Source organism: Thalassophryne amazonica, chromosome 4 (genome assembly GCF_902500255.1).
Source record: "Thalassophryne amazonica chromosome 4, fThaAma1.1, whole genome shotgun sequence".
Taxonomy (NCBI): domain Eukaryota; kingdom Metazoa; phylum Chordata; class Actinopteri; order Batrachoidiformes; family Batrachoididae; genus Thalassophryne; species Thalassophryne amazonica.
Window position 1 is genome coordinate 85666686 of NC_047106.1, and position 15589 is coordinate 85682274.

At 40.7% G+C, this 15589-nt stretch overlaps 1 protein-coding gene across 1 annotated transcript; it reads right to left on the bottom strand.

Annotated features, from left to right (window-relative positions):
* Positions 1-635: 635 nt before the first annotated feature.
* atf5b (activating transcription factor 5b) lies at positions 636-5026 on the bottom strand. The gene is made up of 4 exons (XM_034168198.1): positions 4801-5026; positions 3915-4136; positions 2359-3547; positions 636-1734 (listed from the first exon to the last, which is right to left on the bottom strand). The coding sequence occupies exons 2-4, from the start codon at positions 4051-4053 to the stop codon at positions 1548-1550; spliced, it is 1515 nt and encodes a 504-aa protein (XP_034024089.1). The 5' UTR covers positions 4054-4136; positions 4801-5026; the 3' UTR covers positions 636-1547.
* Between the last annotated feature and the right edge of the window lie 10563 nt (positions 5027-15589).

A 15589-nucleotide genomic window follows, 5' to 3' on the forward strand; every position in this document is an offset into this window, starting at 1 on the left:
TTTCTTGCAGAATAATTGGCTGTCAATCAAGGCTGCTGGCTTGGATGTGCTGCCTTCAGGTGGTGGATCCTGGGAAATAATTTGAAGTTTGACAGCAAACACCCCCCCCCACACACAAAAACACATAATAGTTTTATTCCCATCTTCTCTGTGCAATTTGTGATAATTTGTACACAAAATAAAGAGATAAGAAGTTAAACAGTATTAAGTCCAAAACCATAAATTTGTAATTGAGGCCAACATGCACTTGGCTGTTAAGGTCACTATCAGTGTAAACAATATTGAAGAATCTGGACACACCATTTTCATTTTATTCTTAGAAATCTATGCTTTTTCTAATGTGTTTTGCTGAGAAACCACATTTTCAATTGCATTTCCCCCCTTTGAGGGGAAAAAGGAGGCTTATCCCATTTTGCAGAAGTTTTCCAAAATGTTTTAAAGGTTGGAGTTTAAAGCTGTTAGGAAAAACATTTATCCAGCGAAAAACTATCCAAAGACAGTCATCAGTGATGCTTGTTGATCCGGCTGTAACTGACTTGATGTATAATTTCCTGATATTAATATATAATTGAGAGATCCTGAATTTTACATATCACAATTTATCAGCTGCAAACAAAATTCCCATGAAGTCATACCATTACCCAACAATTATTTATTGTTGCGTTAACAGGTGATTGTTTGTTCGCAAATACAGCCAAGCGAGAAGGCAAAGAAAAAGCCAGTGAATTTTACTGTTTCTCAGAGCAAAGACCAAAACCTGAGAATGTATCACGCTGGCAGGAAATAAAAAAAGAATCTCAATAAAAGTTGATGATAATAAAAAGTCAACTCAGTAAACTGACACGGTGGAGACTTTGAAGCCATGCAGTTAACAGGATAGTGCCCTCAAATAACACTCATACATGCTTTTCCGAAATCAAACATGCATTGAATATTTCATGGGCTAAAGAGATGTAAATACTCAACATTTTAGCAATACAAATGTCTAATGTTCTGCAACATTTGATAATGAATATCTGTAGAGCAGGTTACACACTTCTCCAGCAATCCCTTTATTAAAGTTGATTGGCTTAAGCAAAGAATACATAAATTAACTTTTTTTAAATATAAAATAGAAAATATACTTCAGTACAGATCTGCCTCGATGCTGCAAATGTGTCACAAAAACCACAAGCAAATCACTATTACTGAGTCAAAGAGCATTTTGTAAACGGTCAATCGCTTCAAGCGTAAACTCAGTCATCAGGAGGCTGCGAGTGCAGTTCGATCACAGTGGTCACGGACAAGTTCAGCATTTCCTCCAGAAGCTGCCTCACTAAGGCCTGTAACATTTGGAAATGTCTCTTCATTTTTATTTACTTAGGAAAAGGATGTTCCTGTTCAGTTATCCTCAAAGAATTTGTTTTTTTTTGGGGGGGGGGGTTTTTTTGAAGAACCTATCAAAATCATGCAATTACCATTTTTCATTTTTATGAAACAGAAGCCAGTTGTTGCTCTTGGTTTGTGTTGGTGCTGGTTGGGAGGATAGTGAGGTCAGCGTGGGCGTTTTAGGCACTGCCATCCTGTTTCAGTCGCTGACTGCGAGCCTTATAGACCTCGATCAGTAAATCTTTGACATACTGGATTTCTCGCTCCACCGATTCTGCCTTGTCACGAAGCTCCCGATTTTGCCCCTCGAGGCCGTGAAGCTCCTCCTCCAGAGAGTCGAGCTCCGCCCTCTTACGCAGTCTGTACCTTCAACAGGAAGAAATATATTTGGTGTTACAGGTTTTGCAATCATTACTGAATGAATGAGCTTTGAGCCACATGTGGTGGATTATTTCCCACATGTGGTGGATTATTTCCCACAGCTCAGCACTGAACATTCCCTCCCCTGAGACATGATGACATGCTGTTTGTCTGCAGGTTTTCACCCCATTAACATGTAATACCTCCTTACGAAACATTTTGAATGCATTGCCCATTTTAAGTGACAAATGAAGCAGAGTGAGCACACATGCTTGTGTAAATAGTTAGGTGGGGCTGAATTTGGCAGTCAGCGAGGGACTTTCCACATCCCTCCTTCACTCTGCAGGACATTTCATGCACCAGGTGGCTGGTTTGTGGAACAAACCAGACATGTTGACTCGTAAATCGCAACAGCAAGAGTGCAGGTATCATGCAAAAATAAATAAATAAACATGATCTGTGTGACATATACTAATGAGCCAATTTAATACTTAGTGAGGCAAATGAACATTTTTACCAAAAGGACTGAATTGCCATATGCAGCTGAGAAAATATTCAAGATTTATTGTGAGAAACAATATTTCCACAAAACCTACTTTTGTGTGTTTATGAACTCTACGAGTTGGTTACCTGTGAGCAGCAGTTTTGTTCTGGTCTCTCTTCTTCTGCTTTCTCTCTCCACTGCTGCTGTCCAGAGAAACTGCCCCCACCACTAGAGACGGTTTGACCGTGCAGGGCTCATCCTTTAGCCTCTGGGTGGGGCGGTGAATGGTGGCACCCAGCAGTGGTCCCTCACTCTCCCCTCTGGACAGACATTCATAGCTTTGGTCTGCAAGGCATTCTGGATAGAGGTAGTGGCCATGTTGGGGCTCTCCAGCTTGTGCTTGTGAAGGAGGGTCTAGGTCACCTATAAAGCTGTGGTAAGGCTCAGTGCTGGCATTGGACTGATGGTAGTAGCCATCACCAGCCATCATTGTCTCTTGAGGAATACTTCCATGAAGTCCTACATCTTTGCTGCAGTGCAAGACCTCAAGCCCCGTGCTTTCATAACTTACATTGACCTTCACATTGTGCATCAGCTGTCCATCACGCTTGTGGTGGCTGTCGTACGAACCACCGAGACAAAAACCTCGAGCAATCTCTTCACTGCAAAACATTCCTTCTGAAAAACAGTAACTCTCTTCTTCCTTCAATGATAAAGCACATTCTCTCACCTTCTTGACACTTCCAAGGCTGTTCTTGCCCACTGTCTTCAGTGTGGAGTAGTGGTTCACAGAAAACTCTGCGCTTCCTGAGTAACTGCCCCTTGAGCCCCACGTATCAAGTCCAACTTCGTCTCCGACTTTCACAGCTTCACTGATTATTCTTCGCCCATTGTTGTGGTGGTAGCGGTGATGGTAGTTGTACGGTGCCGGACGTGCAATTTTGGTTCGGCTGATGGGACCTCCACAGAAGCTTGCTAGGTCCAGTTCCCCTGTTGCCAAGGTAACAACCACAGGGCTGGTTTCTGATTGGCTGGCCCCATAGGAGGAATAGGGTAACTGATAATAAGACTGGGTGCCCATGGCTTGGCTACCCTTATCACATTTTGATGATTTTTCCAACTTGTTTGTTGTTGATGTGGACTCGGATCGGAAGTAGTCCTCCAGCTGTGCAAGCTCCTCCTGCAGTAAAGAGGTCATGACCTCCAGATCTGAGGGCACCTTGACATCATGATCTAACGGCGAGGGTGGAAGAGATGAGCTTGGAGAAGACTCAGTTGTCGACACAAATGAAGACAAATCAACTTTTTCCGTCATCCAATCTGAGTGACCATCACCTAAAAAAAATTAAAAAATAATAAATCATGTCATAAGGCAACTAATCCATTTTGCATTCAGATGACTGCACAGTGAAACTGAAATTTAAAATAAAGATTCAAGGGGGAAAAAACATAAAAAAATAAAAAAAAATCACGCAAGGTTGAGGTGACACATAGTAAAAAAGTAAAAAAAAAAAAAACATGTAGTAACTCCGAAAAATCCAAGTGAACAACTAACCGATCATCTGAAAATGATTGAACAGCATCGCCTGCATTCGATAAATATCCACTTAGCTGTACTCACTGTACGACATTAGCCCCGTGCTGCACTGCGGCTCCGACCTCGGGATGTGGAAAAATAAAAAATCCTCTTGCCAAAACTCACCAATTAAGTGCTGCCTCTCCACTGACTCCACCCCCAAACTGGGCCGTGATTGGCTGTGGCTAGCCTGTCGGAGAAGGAGATTGCCGAGCTCGTCTGTGGAAATGGGAGGAATTTTCCTGCGAAGGATCGATGCCGCCATTGTGTCTTCTACTTCGGTTGAATTGTTCAAAAGCACAAGCCGTGCGCTGGGAAGATGAACTGTTTGTTGAAACACTTGAAGACCTGTTTTGAAGTGAGAAAAAATAGACTAAATTAATTTTAAAATTTTGCCTTTAAATTTATAATTACAGACACAAAATCAATTAACAAACCCCAAATAATTAACAAAGTAAATATAAAATTTTAATTAAATATAGACAACAAATTAATTAAAAAAATTAGCAATTTAATATACATAATATAACTTTGTATGCATAAATTTAACAATACTATAAAACTTTATGTTTACATATTAACATTTAAGTCATCACCTCCCCAGTTAGATGTTAATGTTAAAAAAAAAAAACCTTATGGTTTGTCACATGTAAACACATTTAATTCAAATGACAATCAATCCAAAGAATAACTTGACACAGCATGAACAAAAGTATTACAGGTTCCTTAAAAAATACACAAAACGCTCAAAATATTTACAGACGTACAGGCATGACGCATAAAAGTAATATGTAAAGTGTACCATAAAACATTCTCTCTACTCAATTTATTTAAACTGTATGAATTTAATGCAAAGTATTTCCACACACGATTAAACTTTAACTTATACCTTACATAAATAAACAACGATCGACTTTACTTTCGTGTGTTAGTTTACACAAATAAAAAAGGTTAAGAAATCATTTGTCTGAACTTTGCTGTTTCCACAAAGTCATAAAGTACTTGAACTTACCCCATAGTTTCTGAATTTAAGAAGTGCGTTGCAGAAGCAAAGCACACGAAGGTTGACCACGAAGAGGGAGACGATCACAGATTAAAAAGCCACATTTCCTTTTTGGAACTCAGCTACGCTACATGAAGTGTTATATCGACCAACAGACTTGCAGACAGAAAGTTTTTAAATCCGCTACTTCTGCAACTCCTACCGCCTGGACCTGATCACAGCACACAAAATCACTCCGCACTTTGCAGCCTTCACCGAGCTGTTACGTCATCAACCAGGGGACTTTCCCATCAGCACCCGGGAGCAAAAAAACACTTCTTTTTATTTATTTATTTCACAAACGCAGTCAAATTATTTAAAATATGCTTTGAATGTTTCGCCTTTGCTTCGAAAGTGAGTTTGGGGATTTTCTATACAATATCTAAAATAACAAGCTTATTAGCTACTTTTGATGACTTTTTAAATGTAGTCTCCAGGGAAAAGTCAGGCTGACAGCTTATCTAAACACTGTATTTTTAAAAGTACACGTGTTTTGTGTAAATAAACAATGGATGGAGTGCACGTGCGCGACTCAAACATACTGCAGAAGCGGCACTGCTTTTCGTTCCTTGTTGGCGGAAGGACACCGCCTTGCAGTTGGAAGGTGTAACTTTAGTTGCAGTCCTGTTGCATCAGATCCGCAGGGGATTCGCTGAACTGTGTTGTGGTGCGGCCACGCCATTGGTTTAAGTGGGGGAGCTTTTCTCCTTCCATTGGCTTGCCATCAGTCATACGCTGATTGCTAATCATTACCGCTCTTTTACATGTCATAAAGTGTGGAAAAAAAAAACCCATGACTGATTATCAACACTAAAACAGCCACTAAATACTCCTTATATTTTCAATAAAGTTTATTTTCGTTATAATAACACCATACACTTGCATCACTTAAGTTAGTTTAAAGCATTGTGCTTCCTGGGTGGAAGTAACTCTCTCATTATGAACTAAAAAAATTAATCAATCAGTAATCAATGACAATAACGTATCATTTATAAAGCTCCCAATAATCTTTAAGCTATAAATATGTAATATAGATGTATTTATTCATTAATGCATTCCAAATATTGTCTAATTGATTTTTGAAAGGGCAAGTGTTTTGTGTAAACAGACGGTAAAAGCAGCGTTGCTTAAATGTAAACATTACATGCTGATGGTTCTTTAACTTAACACTGTTCTTTATTTTACAGCAAATAATTACATTTTATACTACTACACTATAAATATTTAGCTTGATTTTAATATAAATTCATGCGTTATTTCTACACTTGAGAAAGTGAGAGCATGGCACCTTGGCCTGTCGGAACACGATATATATATATATATATATATATGGCATGATCTTTGATTAGAATCTAAATAAGTTAAATCAGTTAATTAAAAAAATGCTTATGTTTTGCCCTTATATAAACTGGGAATGAACTGAATGAGCACCTCTTTTCACTGACCATATAAAGAGGTCACTTAAGCGGTCAGACATTAGACACTATGATTCACCAGGTGACCTAAAATGTCATCTTAATGTTAAAATGTAAAATATACCCAGGGGTAACCAGTCCTGAAAAAAGATGATCATGGAGAAATGGCCTGTTTCTGTGTCTGTTCCTTCACATAGAAAGGAATGACTGCCTGCAAATGGCCCATCAGTGTCTCTCTGGCTCCCTTCCACAAAATCTGCTGGCATGTTGCATAAAAGTGCAACGTGAACACCATATGAAACAAGATGGATTAAGCCAAAATTCAGTTCAATCCATTTTGTTTGTTCATTGCCAAATTTTAATAAAACCGATCTCAAAGTATGATAGAAAACACATCATTGGACATTTCATCATTTTAATTTCTGTATGCCATTTTAAAAACAGCAACATTTCTTCTTGATAATAAATTTCTAAAATGATTCCCTTTAAATTCAAAATGAAAAGAAATCTCCACAACATGATATAAACTAAATAAAAATATGAAAGCCAAAATAATGATTTACATAAGTGATGGCAGCTATAGTATAACACAATTAAATCATGACTTTTACAGCCAGTTTTCTTTAGACAAGTCAGATGGACACATGAAATCACTGAACATGTCTTTTTACCAGGGGAGGTGATGATCGAGTGGTTAAGGTGTTGGGCTTGAGTCCAGAAGATCATGGGTTCCAATCCCCGCCTGACTGGAAAATCACTAAGGGTCCTTGGGCAAGGCCTTTAATCCCCTATTGCTCCTGGTGTGTAGTGAGTGCCTTGTATGGAAGCACCCTGACATCGTGGTGAATGTGAGGCATAATTGTAAAGCGCTTTGAGCGTCTGATGCAGATGGAAAAGAGCTATATAAATGCAATCCATTTACCATGTTTTTGCCTGGTACAAAAAACAGCTTTGGTCTCCAAAGATGTTTCATCAGTCATTAAGATATAGAAACAGTGTGGTACTCCACAGTGAATCTATATACAATAGGCAATTCTCAAAATCTAAATTTGCCATAACAGCATAATCAAGTCTGAAATTTATTTCGTTAAACATATGTAACATGAGAGGCTACTAGAGCTGATTGGTTCCTGAATCACCCGGGAAAATGATTTGAATCTTCATACTGAATCAGGAATCACGAGTTTGGGGGACTCCAATAACCAGGATCCTATGAGTCCTCTGGCTGGCTGTTGCTACATACACACAAGGCGAGTTAACCAGACTGACGGAAAGACAGCGGACTCACCGGAAATACTGTGGACTCAGATAATTCAGTTCACTGACTTCACTCCTGTCAATGAATCTAAGTAATAAGTTAAGTAGAAAGTTAGTAATATTGCAATAAACGTGGTTAAACACATTGGTGTTTGTTATATGGCTGATATATTTTATGCATACGAGGTCTGTGATGAAAAAAGTGGTCCTTTTTATTTTTTTCAAAAAATAAATGGATTTGATTCATATGTTTTTACGTCAGACAAGCTTGAACCCTCGTGCGCATGCGTGAGTTTTTTCACGCGTGTCGGTGACGTCATTCGCCTGTGGGCAGGCCTTGAGTGAGGAGTGCTCCACCCCGCCCGTCGGAATCTCTTTGTCTGAATAGCGGCTGCGGACGGCGCGCGTTGCTTTATCAACATTTTTTCTGGACCTGTGAGGAATATCCGAGGGGACACTATTCGAGAAATTAAGCTGGTTTTCGGTGAAAAGTTTAACGGCTGATGAGAGATTATGGGGTGTTTCTGTCGCTGTAAGGACTTCCCACGGAGCGGGACGTCGCGCAGCGCTTCCAGGCGCCGTCGTTGGCCTCTTTCGACCTGAAAACATCCTAATTTAAGGCTTAATTCACCCAGGACATCGTGAGAGAACAGAGAAGATTCAGAAGAGGCCGGCATGAGGACTTTATGCGGACATTCCACTGTTTAAGAACATTTTTTAATGAAAGACGTGCGCACAAATTCGCCGAGTCGTTTCCGTGACGACTCAGCGAATCTGTGTGCACCGCGACAGGAAAAACACCTCCGTCTTGAAAACCATTTGTAAAATTCAGGCGGCTTTTGATGGCTTTCAACAAGTGAGTAACTGAGAAATTGTTTAACAGCTTGGGCATGTTCCAACTTGCCCGTTAAGATTTCCAACGGAGGTGTTTTTCCTGTCGCGACCCCCCGCGGTCGGGTCCGGCCCGACATGCGACTCTGCCCGCACGTTCTTTCATTACAAAATGTCCGTTAACAATGGAATGTCCGAATAAACTCCTCATGCCGACTTCTTCTGAAAGTTCTCTGTTCTCTGACGACTTACTGGGTCAACAGAGCCTGAAATGTGGAAGTTTTCAACTTGAAACAGCGAGACGCTGCCACCTCGAAGTGCAGATCGCCATCAGGCGCCGTGGGCCGTCCTTAAAGCGACACTACCAGACCAAAATCTCTCATCAGCCGTTAAAATTTTTACCGAAAACCAGCTGAATTTATCGAATGGTGTCCACTCAGTTGTGCCTTACAGTTTTGAAAAAATTTTGATCAAACAAAGCAGCAGTCTCTGAGCCATTCCTAAACAATGAAAAAACGACGAGAGGGTGGGCGACTCCTCACTCAAAGACTGCCCACAGGCGAATGACGTAACCGACAGGCGTGAAAAAACTCTCGCATGCCCACGAGGGTTCAAGCATGTCTGATGTAATCACACGTGATTCAAATCCATATGGTTTTTGAAAAAAATAATAAGGTCGGATACTTTTATCACAGACCTCGTATGATGATGATGATGACAATGATTATTATTATTATCATCATCAGTAGTAGTGGTATAGACTAGTAATGCAGCATATTTTATTGTAAGCAAAACAACAACAAACTGTAGTTATGTTATTATTATTATTATTATTATTATTATTGTTAGACAACAGACAGAAATGCTTACAGGCTACTTTAGGACTGTACCATCATCCTTCCCCCATTGTAGTTTATTGACTGATCTGGTGCCACTGTGGATGCCTGACTGGGTCATGTTACCATGGCAATATGTTGTTGACCTTCCCCTTACATTTTTGCTGTCTGGTTGTTTTTGTTTATATAGCTATTTAAAATATCAGTTTTTAGTCTTATTCGAATTTGCACAATTCTTGCTATTTTTATATTTGTATTTTTTTATATATTCAACTTATAACTTTTGCACATTTTGTATTTTTTGTTCTATTTGGTTGTTGCTTTGCAGTTAAAATATTTTAATTTTATTTAACTTATAACTGATTTGCACATTTTACATTTTTGTTAAAATCTAAGCTTGCTTACCTGGTGAAGACTGCCATGAAAGTTGTAGGGAGGACTGGAAACTCTTCCCTGCAGTCCATGTATGAACAGTCTGTTCTCAAACAAGCACAGCAAGCTTTGTCAGATCCTTCCCACATCCTCTACCCCGAGTATGAACTTTACCGTCTGGTAGGCGATACAGAGTCTCTCAGTGTAGACTGAATCGCTTTAAGAACTAATTTGTGCCCACGCCATTTAGGGTTTTAAATAATGGTTCCTGGGATAGGTAGTAATATTGTGCATTAATGTCATGGTGGGATTGCTATTCAGTGTTATTTATTCATTGTCATTCACTATATTGTCAGCATTTTCCTTTTAACCATATGTGGGAGACGGTTGTGCAGTAGGGGTATGTGTATTAGGTATATGTGCAATATGCATGAATCATCTGTTAGACTGCTGTGCAATAGGGTTATGTGCAATTTAGATATGTGTATTAGGGATATGTGCAATATGCATGAACCATCTGTACAAGACTGTTGTGCAAAAGGGGTATGTGCAATATTGGTGTGTGTATTAAGTTATGTGCAATATGCATGAGTTATGTAATTATGCCATGGCAGTTTTATCTGTGCAGCTGTTGGATTCCAAGACAAATTTCCCAGAGGGGACAATAAAGTGTATCGTATCGTATCTTATCATATACCTATAAATGATACGCCAATATGATTGGATAAAACACTAAAGAATAAATAGCAATACACCCTTTTCACAGACGGGTAATATTTTTCATACCACCTGAGTAAAACCCACAAAATGAATGTCGCCTTGGTAATCAGCCAATCCGGACAGCGGAGCGGCGCCACAACAAAGAGGCACGGTCAGAGGAACTGTGAAATACTGGTGAGTCACTATTAATAATTTCTTACGTGTCCAACCTCGTAGGTTGATCGTTAAAATTAAATTTGTTAGTTCTAAAAGCCATCATAGTTATTTATAGGAAAACGTTCTATTTTTTTCTACTAAGGTTTGAATTTTGAGTGTTTACACAGGAGAGAAAAGTGAGAAAATGTTAATGCCTGTTTGAGAAAAGTGTATAAAGTGTGTAGTGAGGGGTTTTACAGCCTTAAAACATGTATAATAATTGTAAAAAATAACGCTGACTACTTCGCGGATTTCGCCTATCGCCGGTTATTTTTAGAACGTAACTCCCATGATAAACGAGGGACCACTGTATATGATAAAATCGTTATCAAGTTGTTCACCAATGAATATGGCTTTTTACACCCTTCAGAAAACCATACAACATTTATCCATCCATCCATCCATCCATTTTCTTTTGCTTTATCCGGAGTCGGGTCGCAGGGGCAGCAGCTCAAGCAAAGCCGCCCAGACCCCCCGATCCACACACACCTCCCCCAGCTCCTCCGGGGGAACCCCAAGGCGTTCCCAAGCCAGCCGAGAGATGTACTCCCTCCAGCGTGTCCTGGGTCTTCCCCAGGGCCTCCTCCCAATGGGACGTGCCTGGAACACCTCTCCAGCGAGGCGTCCAGGGGGCATCCAGAAAAGATGCCCGAGTCACCTCAACTGACTCCTTTCGACATGGAGGAGCAGCGGCTCGACTCCGAGCTCCTCCCGAGTGACAGAGCTCCTCACCCTATCTCTAAGGGAGCGCCCAGCCCATCTCAGCCGCTTGTACTTGCGATCTCGTTCTTTCGGTCATGAGCCAAATCTCATGACCATAGGTGAGGATCGGAACGTAGATCGATCGGTAAATCGAGAGCTTTGCCCCCCTACTCAGCTCTCTCTTCACCATGACGGTCCGATACAGCGACCGCATCACTCCAGATGCTGCACCGATCCGTCTATCGATCTCACGCTCCATCCGTCCCTCACTCGTGAACAAGACCCCGAGATACTTAAACTCCTCCACTTGAGGCAAGGACACTCCACCGACCTGAAGAGGGCAAAGCACCTTTTTCTGGTCGAGAACCATGGCCTCGGATTTGGAGGTACTGAGTTTCATCCCGGACACTTCACACTCGGCTGCAAACCGCCCCAGTGCACGCTGAAGGTCCTGATTTGACGAAGCCAACAGAACCACATCGTCCGCAAACAGCAGAGATGAGATTCTGTGATTCCCAAGCCAGACTCCTTCTACACCCTTGCTGCGCCTAGAAATTCTGTCCATAAAAATAATGAACAGAACCGGTGACAATTAAAGGGCAGCCCTGGCAGAGGCCAACGTGCACTGGAAACAGGTTTGACTTACTACCGGCAATGCAAACCAAGCTCCTGCTGCGGTCGTACAGGGACCGGATAGCCTTTAGCAAAGGACCCCGGAGCCCGTACTCCCGGAGCACTCCCCACAGGGTGCCCCAAGGGACACGGTCGAACCCCTTCTCCAGATCCACAAAACACATGTGGACTGGTTGGGCGAACTCCCATGAACCCTCGAACACCCGATGGAGCGTGTAGAGCTGGTCCAGTGTGCCGCGACCAGGACGAAAACTACACTGCTCCTCCTGAATCCGAGGTTCGACCATCGGTCGAATTCTCCTCTCCAGTACCCTGGAATAGACCTTACCGGGGAGGCTGAGGAGTGTGATCCCCGTATAGTTGGAACACACCCTTCGGTCCCCCTTCTTAAACAGAAGGACCACCACCCCGGTCTGCCAATCCAGAGGCACTGTTCCCGATCACCACGCGATGTTGCAGAGGCATGTCAGCCAAAACAGTCCCACAACATCCAGAGACTTAAGGTACTCAGGACGGATTTCATCCACCCCAGGAGCCTTGCCACAGAGGAGCTTTCTAACCACCTTGGTGACTTCGGCCTGGGTAATGGATGAGTCCGCCTCTGAGTCCCCAGCCTCTTCGGAAGACGTGACGATGGGATTGAGGAGATCCTCAAAGTACTCCTTCCATAAATGTTGTAAGGAGGAGTACAACATTTATCATTTATAGGTATATGATAAAATTGTTATCAAGTTGTTCACCAATGAAAATGGCTTTTTACACCCTTCAGAAAACCATACACCCTCAATGAATATGGCTTTTTACACCCTTCAGAAAACCATACACCCTCAGCCTCAGGGTGTATGGTTTTCTGAAGGGTGTAAAAAGCCATATTCATTAGTGAATAACTTGATAACTGATAGTATTGTATCGTTCCATTTGTTGTGTTTAAGTTGTTTGTTTGTTTTTTTTCGGTGTGTATAATTTTAAAAAAAATGTCTGTAACCTAATAATAATACGTATGTGGATCCTAACCATAGATGAATCCACAGAGACAGTGTTTTTATTTTTTTAAATAACACTGACTCAAGTGACTAGCATGAATCAGATCATTTTATTGTCCAGTCATACTGAGACCATCACTAATTGCACAAAAAAAGCAGGGTTTTATGTGGGATTCTCCTCTGATATACCCCAGGAATAACATATTAAAAATATAGAACAATACAAGGGGTGGAAAGACCCAAAATATGCTAATTTATGATAATTATGCACGAATATCAAAGGAACCAGGCAAACAACTAGAAATCTTGTATCTGTCATCACAAGAACGGCTGAAATGCTATCCAAATTCACTGTGCAGGCATGAAAGTAAGATTAGATTCTTGCAGGAACTGTGCTGCTCAAAAAAAAAAAAAAAAAAAAAAAAAAAAATTTGCTTGCGTGCTTTGTGCACTCGCATCATATTAAAGATATTAAAGACTACTCTTTTCTGACTTTTAGATTCTTAAATTATTCTGTGCACGTTGTTGATGTATAATGTTAGACACGTAACATAATTTATGGCAAAGCATTTATTTTCAGGTAAAGTGCAAACATCATTTTTTGGGGAAATAACAGAACAACAACAAAACAACTTCAACATAATTAAACAATGCAACAATCTGTTCTTTTTTTCTGAAAATAACAGAGAAAGGGAAAATGGCACAGAGTAATGCTCGTGCAGGCTTTTTGATTGCTTCTAGGGTCCTGCTGATGCTTTTTGTTTGAACAAACAAACAGAGAAAACACTATAAGGTACTATGCCTCAGTACTAATGCATAATCCAATCAAAAGAACACGTGTTCCCGCTTTCCGCATGTGTTTGTTTTCTTACAGAATGTAGACTGCCTACAAGTTGTAACATATCACGGTAAGTGAGTAGCCTACTACAAATGATAACTTTTGTCCAGCTCACCAAAATCTACTTCTTCACCTCGTCACAGGTGGCACATTCTGTTGATGATTTTCATGTATTGATCAAATTTACATTTATTTAGGATAAATTAGCTTGAAAATTGAAAGGGCTCGCATTGTGTGCAGGGGTGAAAGTTGCTCTTCCGAGGCGTACCCCTGTGTACCAGCTATAGAGGACTGTATATCTTTTCCTGGTATGATGTACCGCTGCGTTCTGGCTTACTTTCACCCCTGCTGTAGTATTGTTAGAAATACTAGATACTGAAAATAGGTGCCCTTTTGGATAATTAGCTAATTATGTAATCATAATTAAGCTAATTAAGGATCACCATTATTGAAAAGAACACCTATTTTACCATAACGCTTAGAACTTCAAACAAATACGTATGAGATAAATGTCAAATTCAGGAGGTGTTCAAATAATACATGTGAGTATCCTAAAGCGGTTGTAATTATGCAAATATGGCTTAAACAAAAAGTACGCCTTGTACCAGATCAGACAAAACCCGGAGCGAGATGTTTCCAAAGTCACCGAAACACTTTTTGAAGCTCTGTGTTCATTCATCAAGTTCAGCCACAGCTCTGGATCCATTACATTAGAGCAGAAATCTCCACAAGCAAATCTGCACTCAAGGCCATGTCTGTGACAAGTGCATTTCAAAGTACTGCATCCGGTTTTACAGTTACAGTGAATAATTTCCAGTAGGCGGTCAGGAGCTGGAGGCAGGTCTGTTCGTACTTGCATTCTTTTCCTTTCACCCATATTCAGTGGCATTTAGGCTTTCTGCTTTCCATTCACATAGTTGATGGACAACACATAGTGAGTGGTCCTTTCCTGCACCTGAAGTTGGTAGAAAAACCTGTGCCTGAATCTCTTTTGACCGTGATTTTTTTTTTTTTTTTAATCCATCTAATGTTGTGGAGGCAGTTGCCTTCTCCCCAGCTTCAATAATTTGATCATGTTCAGTATCTGGGCCTGTCAGAAAGATTTATGCATGTTTCCTGAATTCAGAATCACTGAGCAGCATATTTAGCTAATTAGCCAAAAGGGCACCCAATTTCAGTTTCTAGTATTTCTAACAACGCCACAGGTGAATTTGGATAGCATTCCAATCCTTCCTTTGATGACAGATACAGGATTTCCAGTTGCTTGATTGGTTGCTTTGATGTTCATACGTAATTAATTCAGTTTAATTCCATTCAGTTTTCATTTATATAGCACCAAATCACCAAAAAGTTCCCTCAAGGCGCTTCACACAAGTAAGGTCTAACCTTACCAAGCCTCAGAGGAAGCACACAGGTGACAGTGGTAAAGGAAAAAACACCCTCTGAGGAAGAAACCTCAAGCAGACCAGACTCAAAGGGGTGAACCTCTGCATGGGCCATGCTACAGACATAAATTACAAAACAATTCACAAAATGAATATACAGGAAATGTTGCCAGTGCACAAGACAGGAGGGTTTCAGACACAGACACCCCACCCATCTCTGGATGGAGCCGCATCTCAAACAGAGAGGGAAAAAAAAAACAGAATCAGGCATCGGAAAGACAACAAATACTGTATAATTTGTCAGCGTTAAGCAGCAAGAAAAACAGAAGGAATACAAAGATGATCGCCGGCCACTAGCCCTAAGCTTCACTAAACAACCCAGAATTTAGATAAAGTTGAGGCCGCGGCCCAATTCGTTTCCTAATAAAATGAATTTAAAAGAGTAAAAAGCATAGTAACATATTATGCCAGTATGCTAGCCATACGAAAGGGAAAATAAGTGCATTTTAAGTCTGGACTTGAAAGTCTCCACAGAATCTGACTGGTTTATTGATGCAGGGAAATTGTTCCACAGAACAGGGGCACGATAAGA

What these genes read in the sequence shown, in the direction of transcription:
- atf5b (XM_034168198.1), bottom strand. Translation starts at nt 4,053, where the DNA reads ATGGCGGCATCGATCCTTCGCAGGAAAATTCCTCCCATTTCCACAGAC. An exon ending in GGAGAGGCAGCACTTAATTG is followed by an intron (nt 3,548 to 3,914) that starts GTGAGTTTTGGC and finishes AATTTTTTTTAG; the next exon opens with GTGATGGTCACTCAGATTGG. An exon ending in AACAAAACTGCTGCTCACAG is followed by an intron (nt 1,735 to 2,358) that starts GTAACCAACTCG and finishes TTCCTGTTGAAG; the next exon opens with GTACAGACTGCGTAAGAGGG.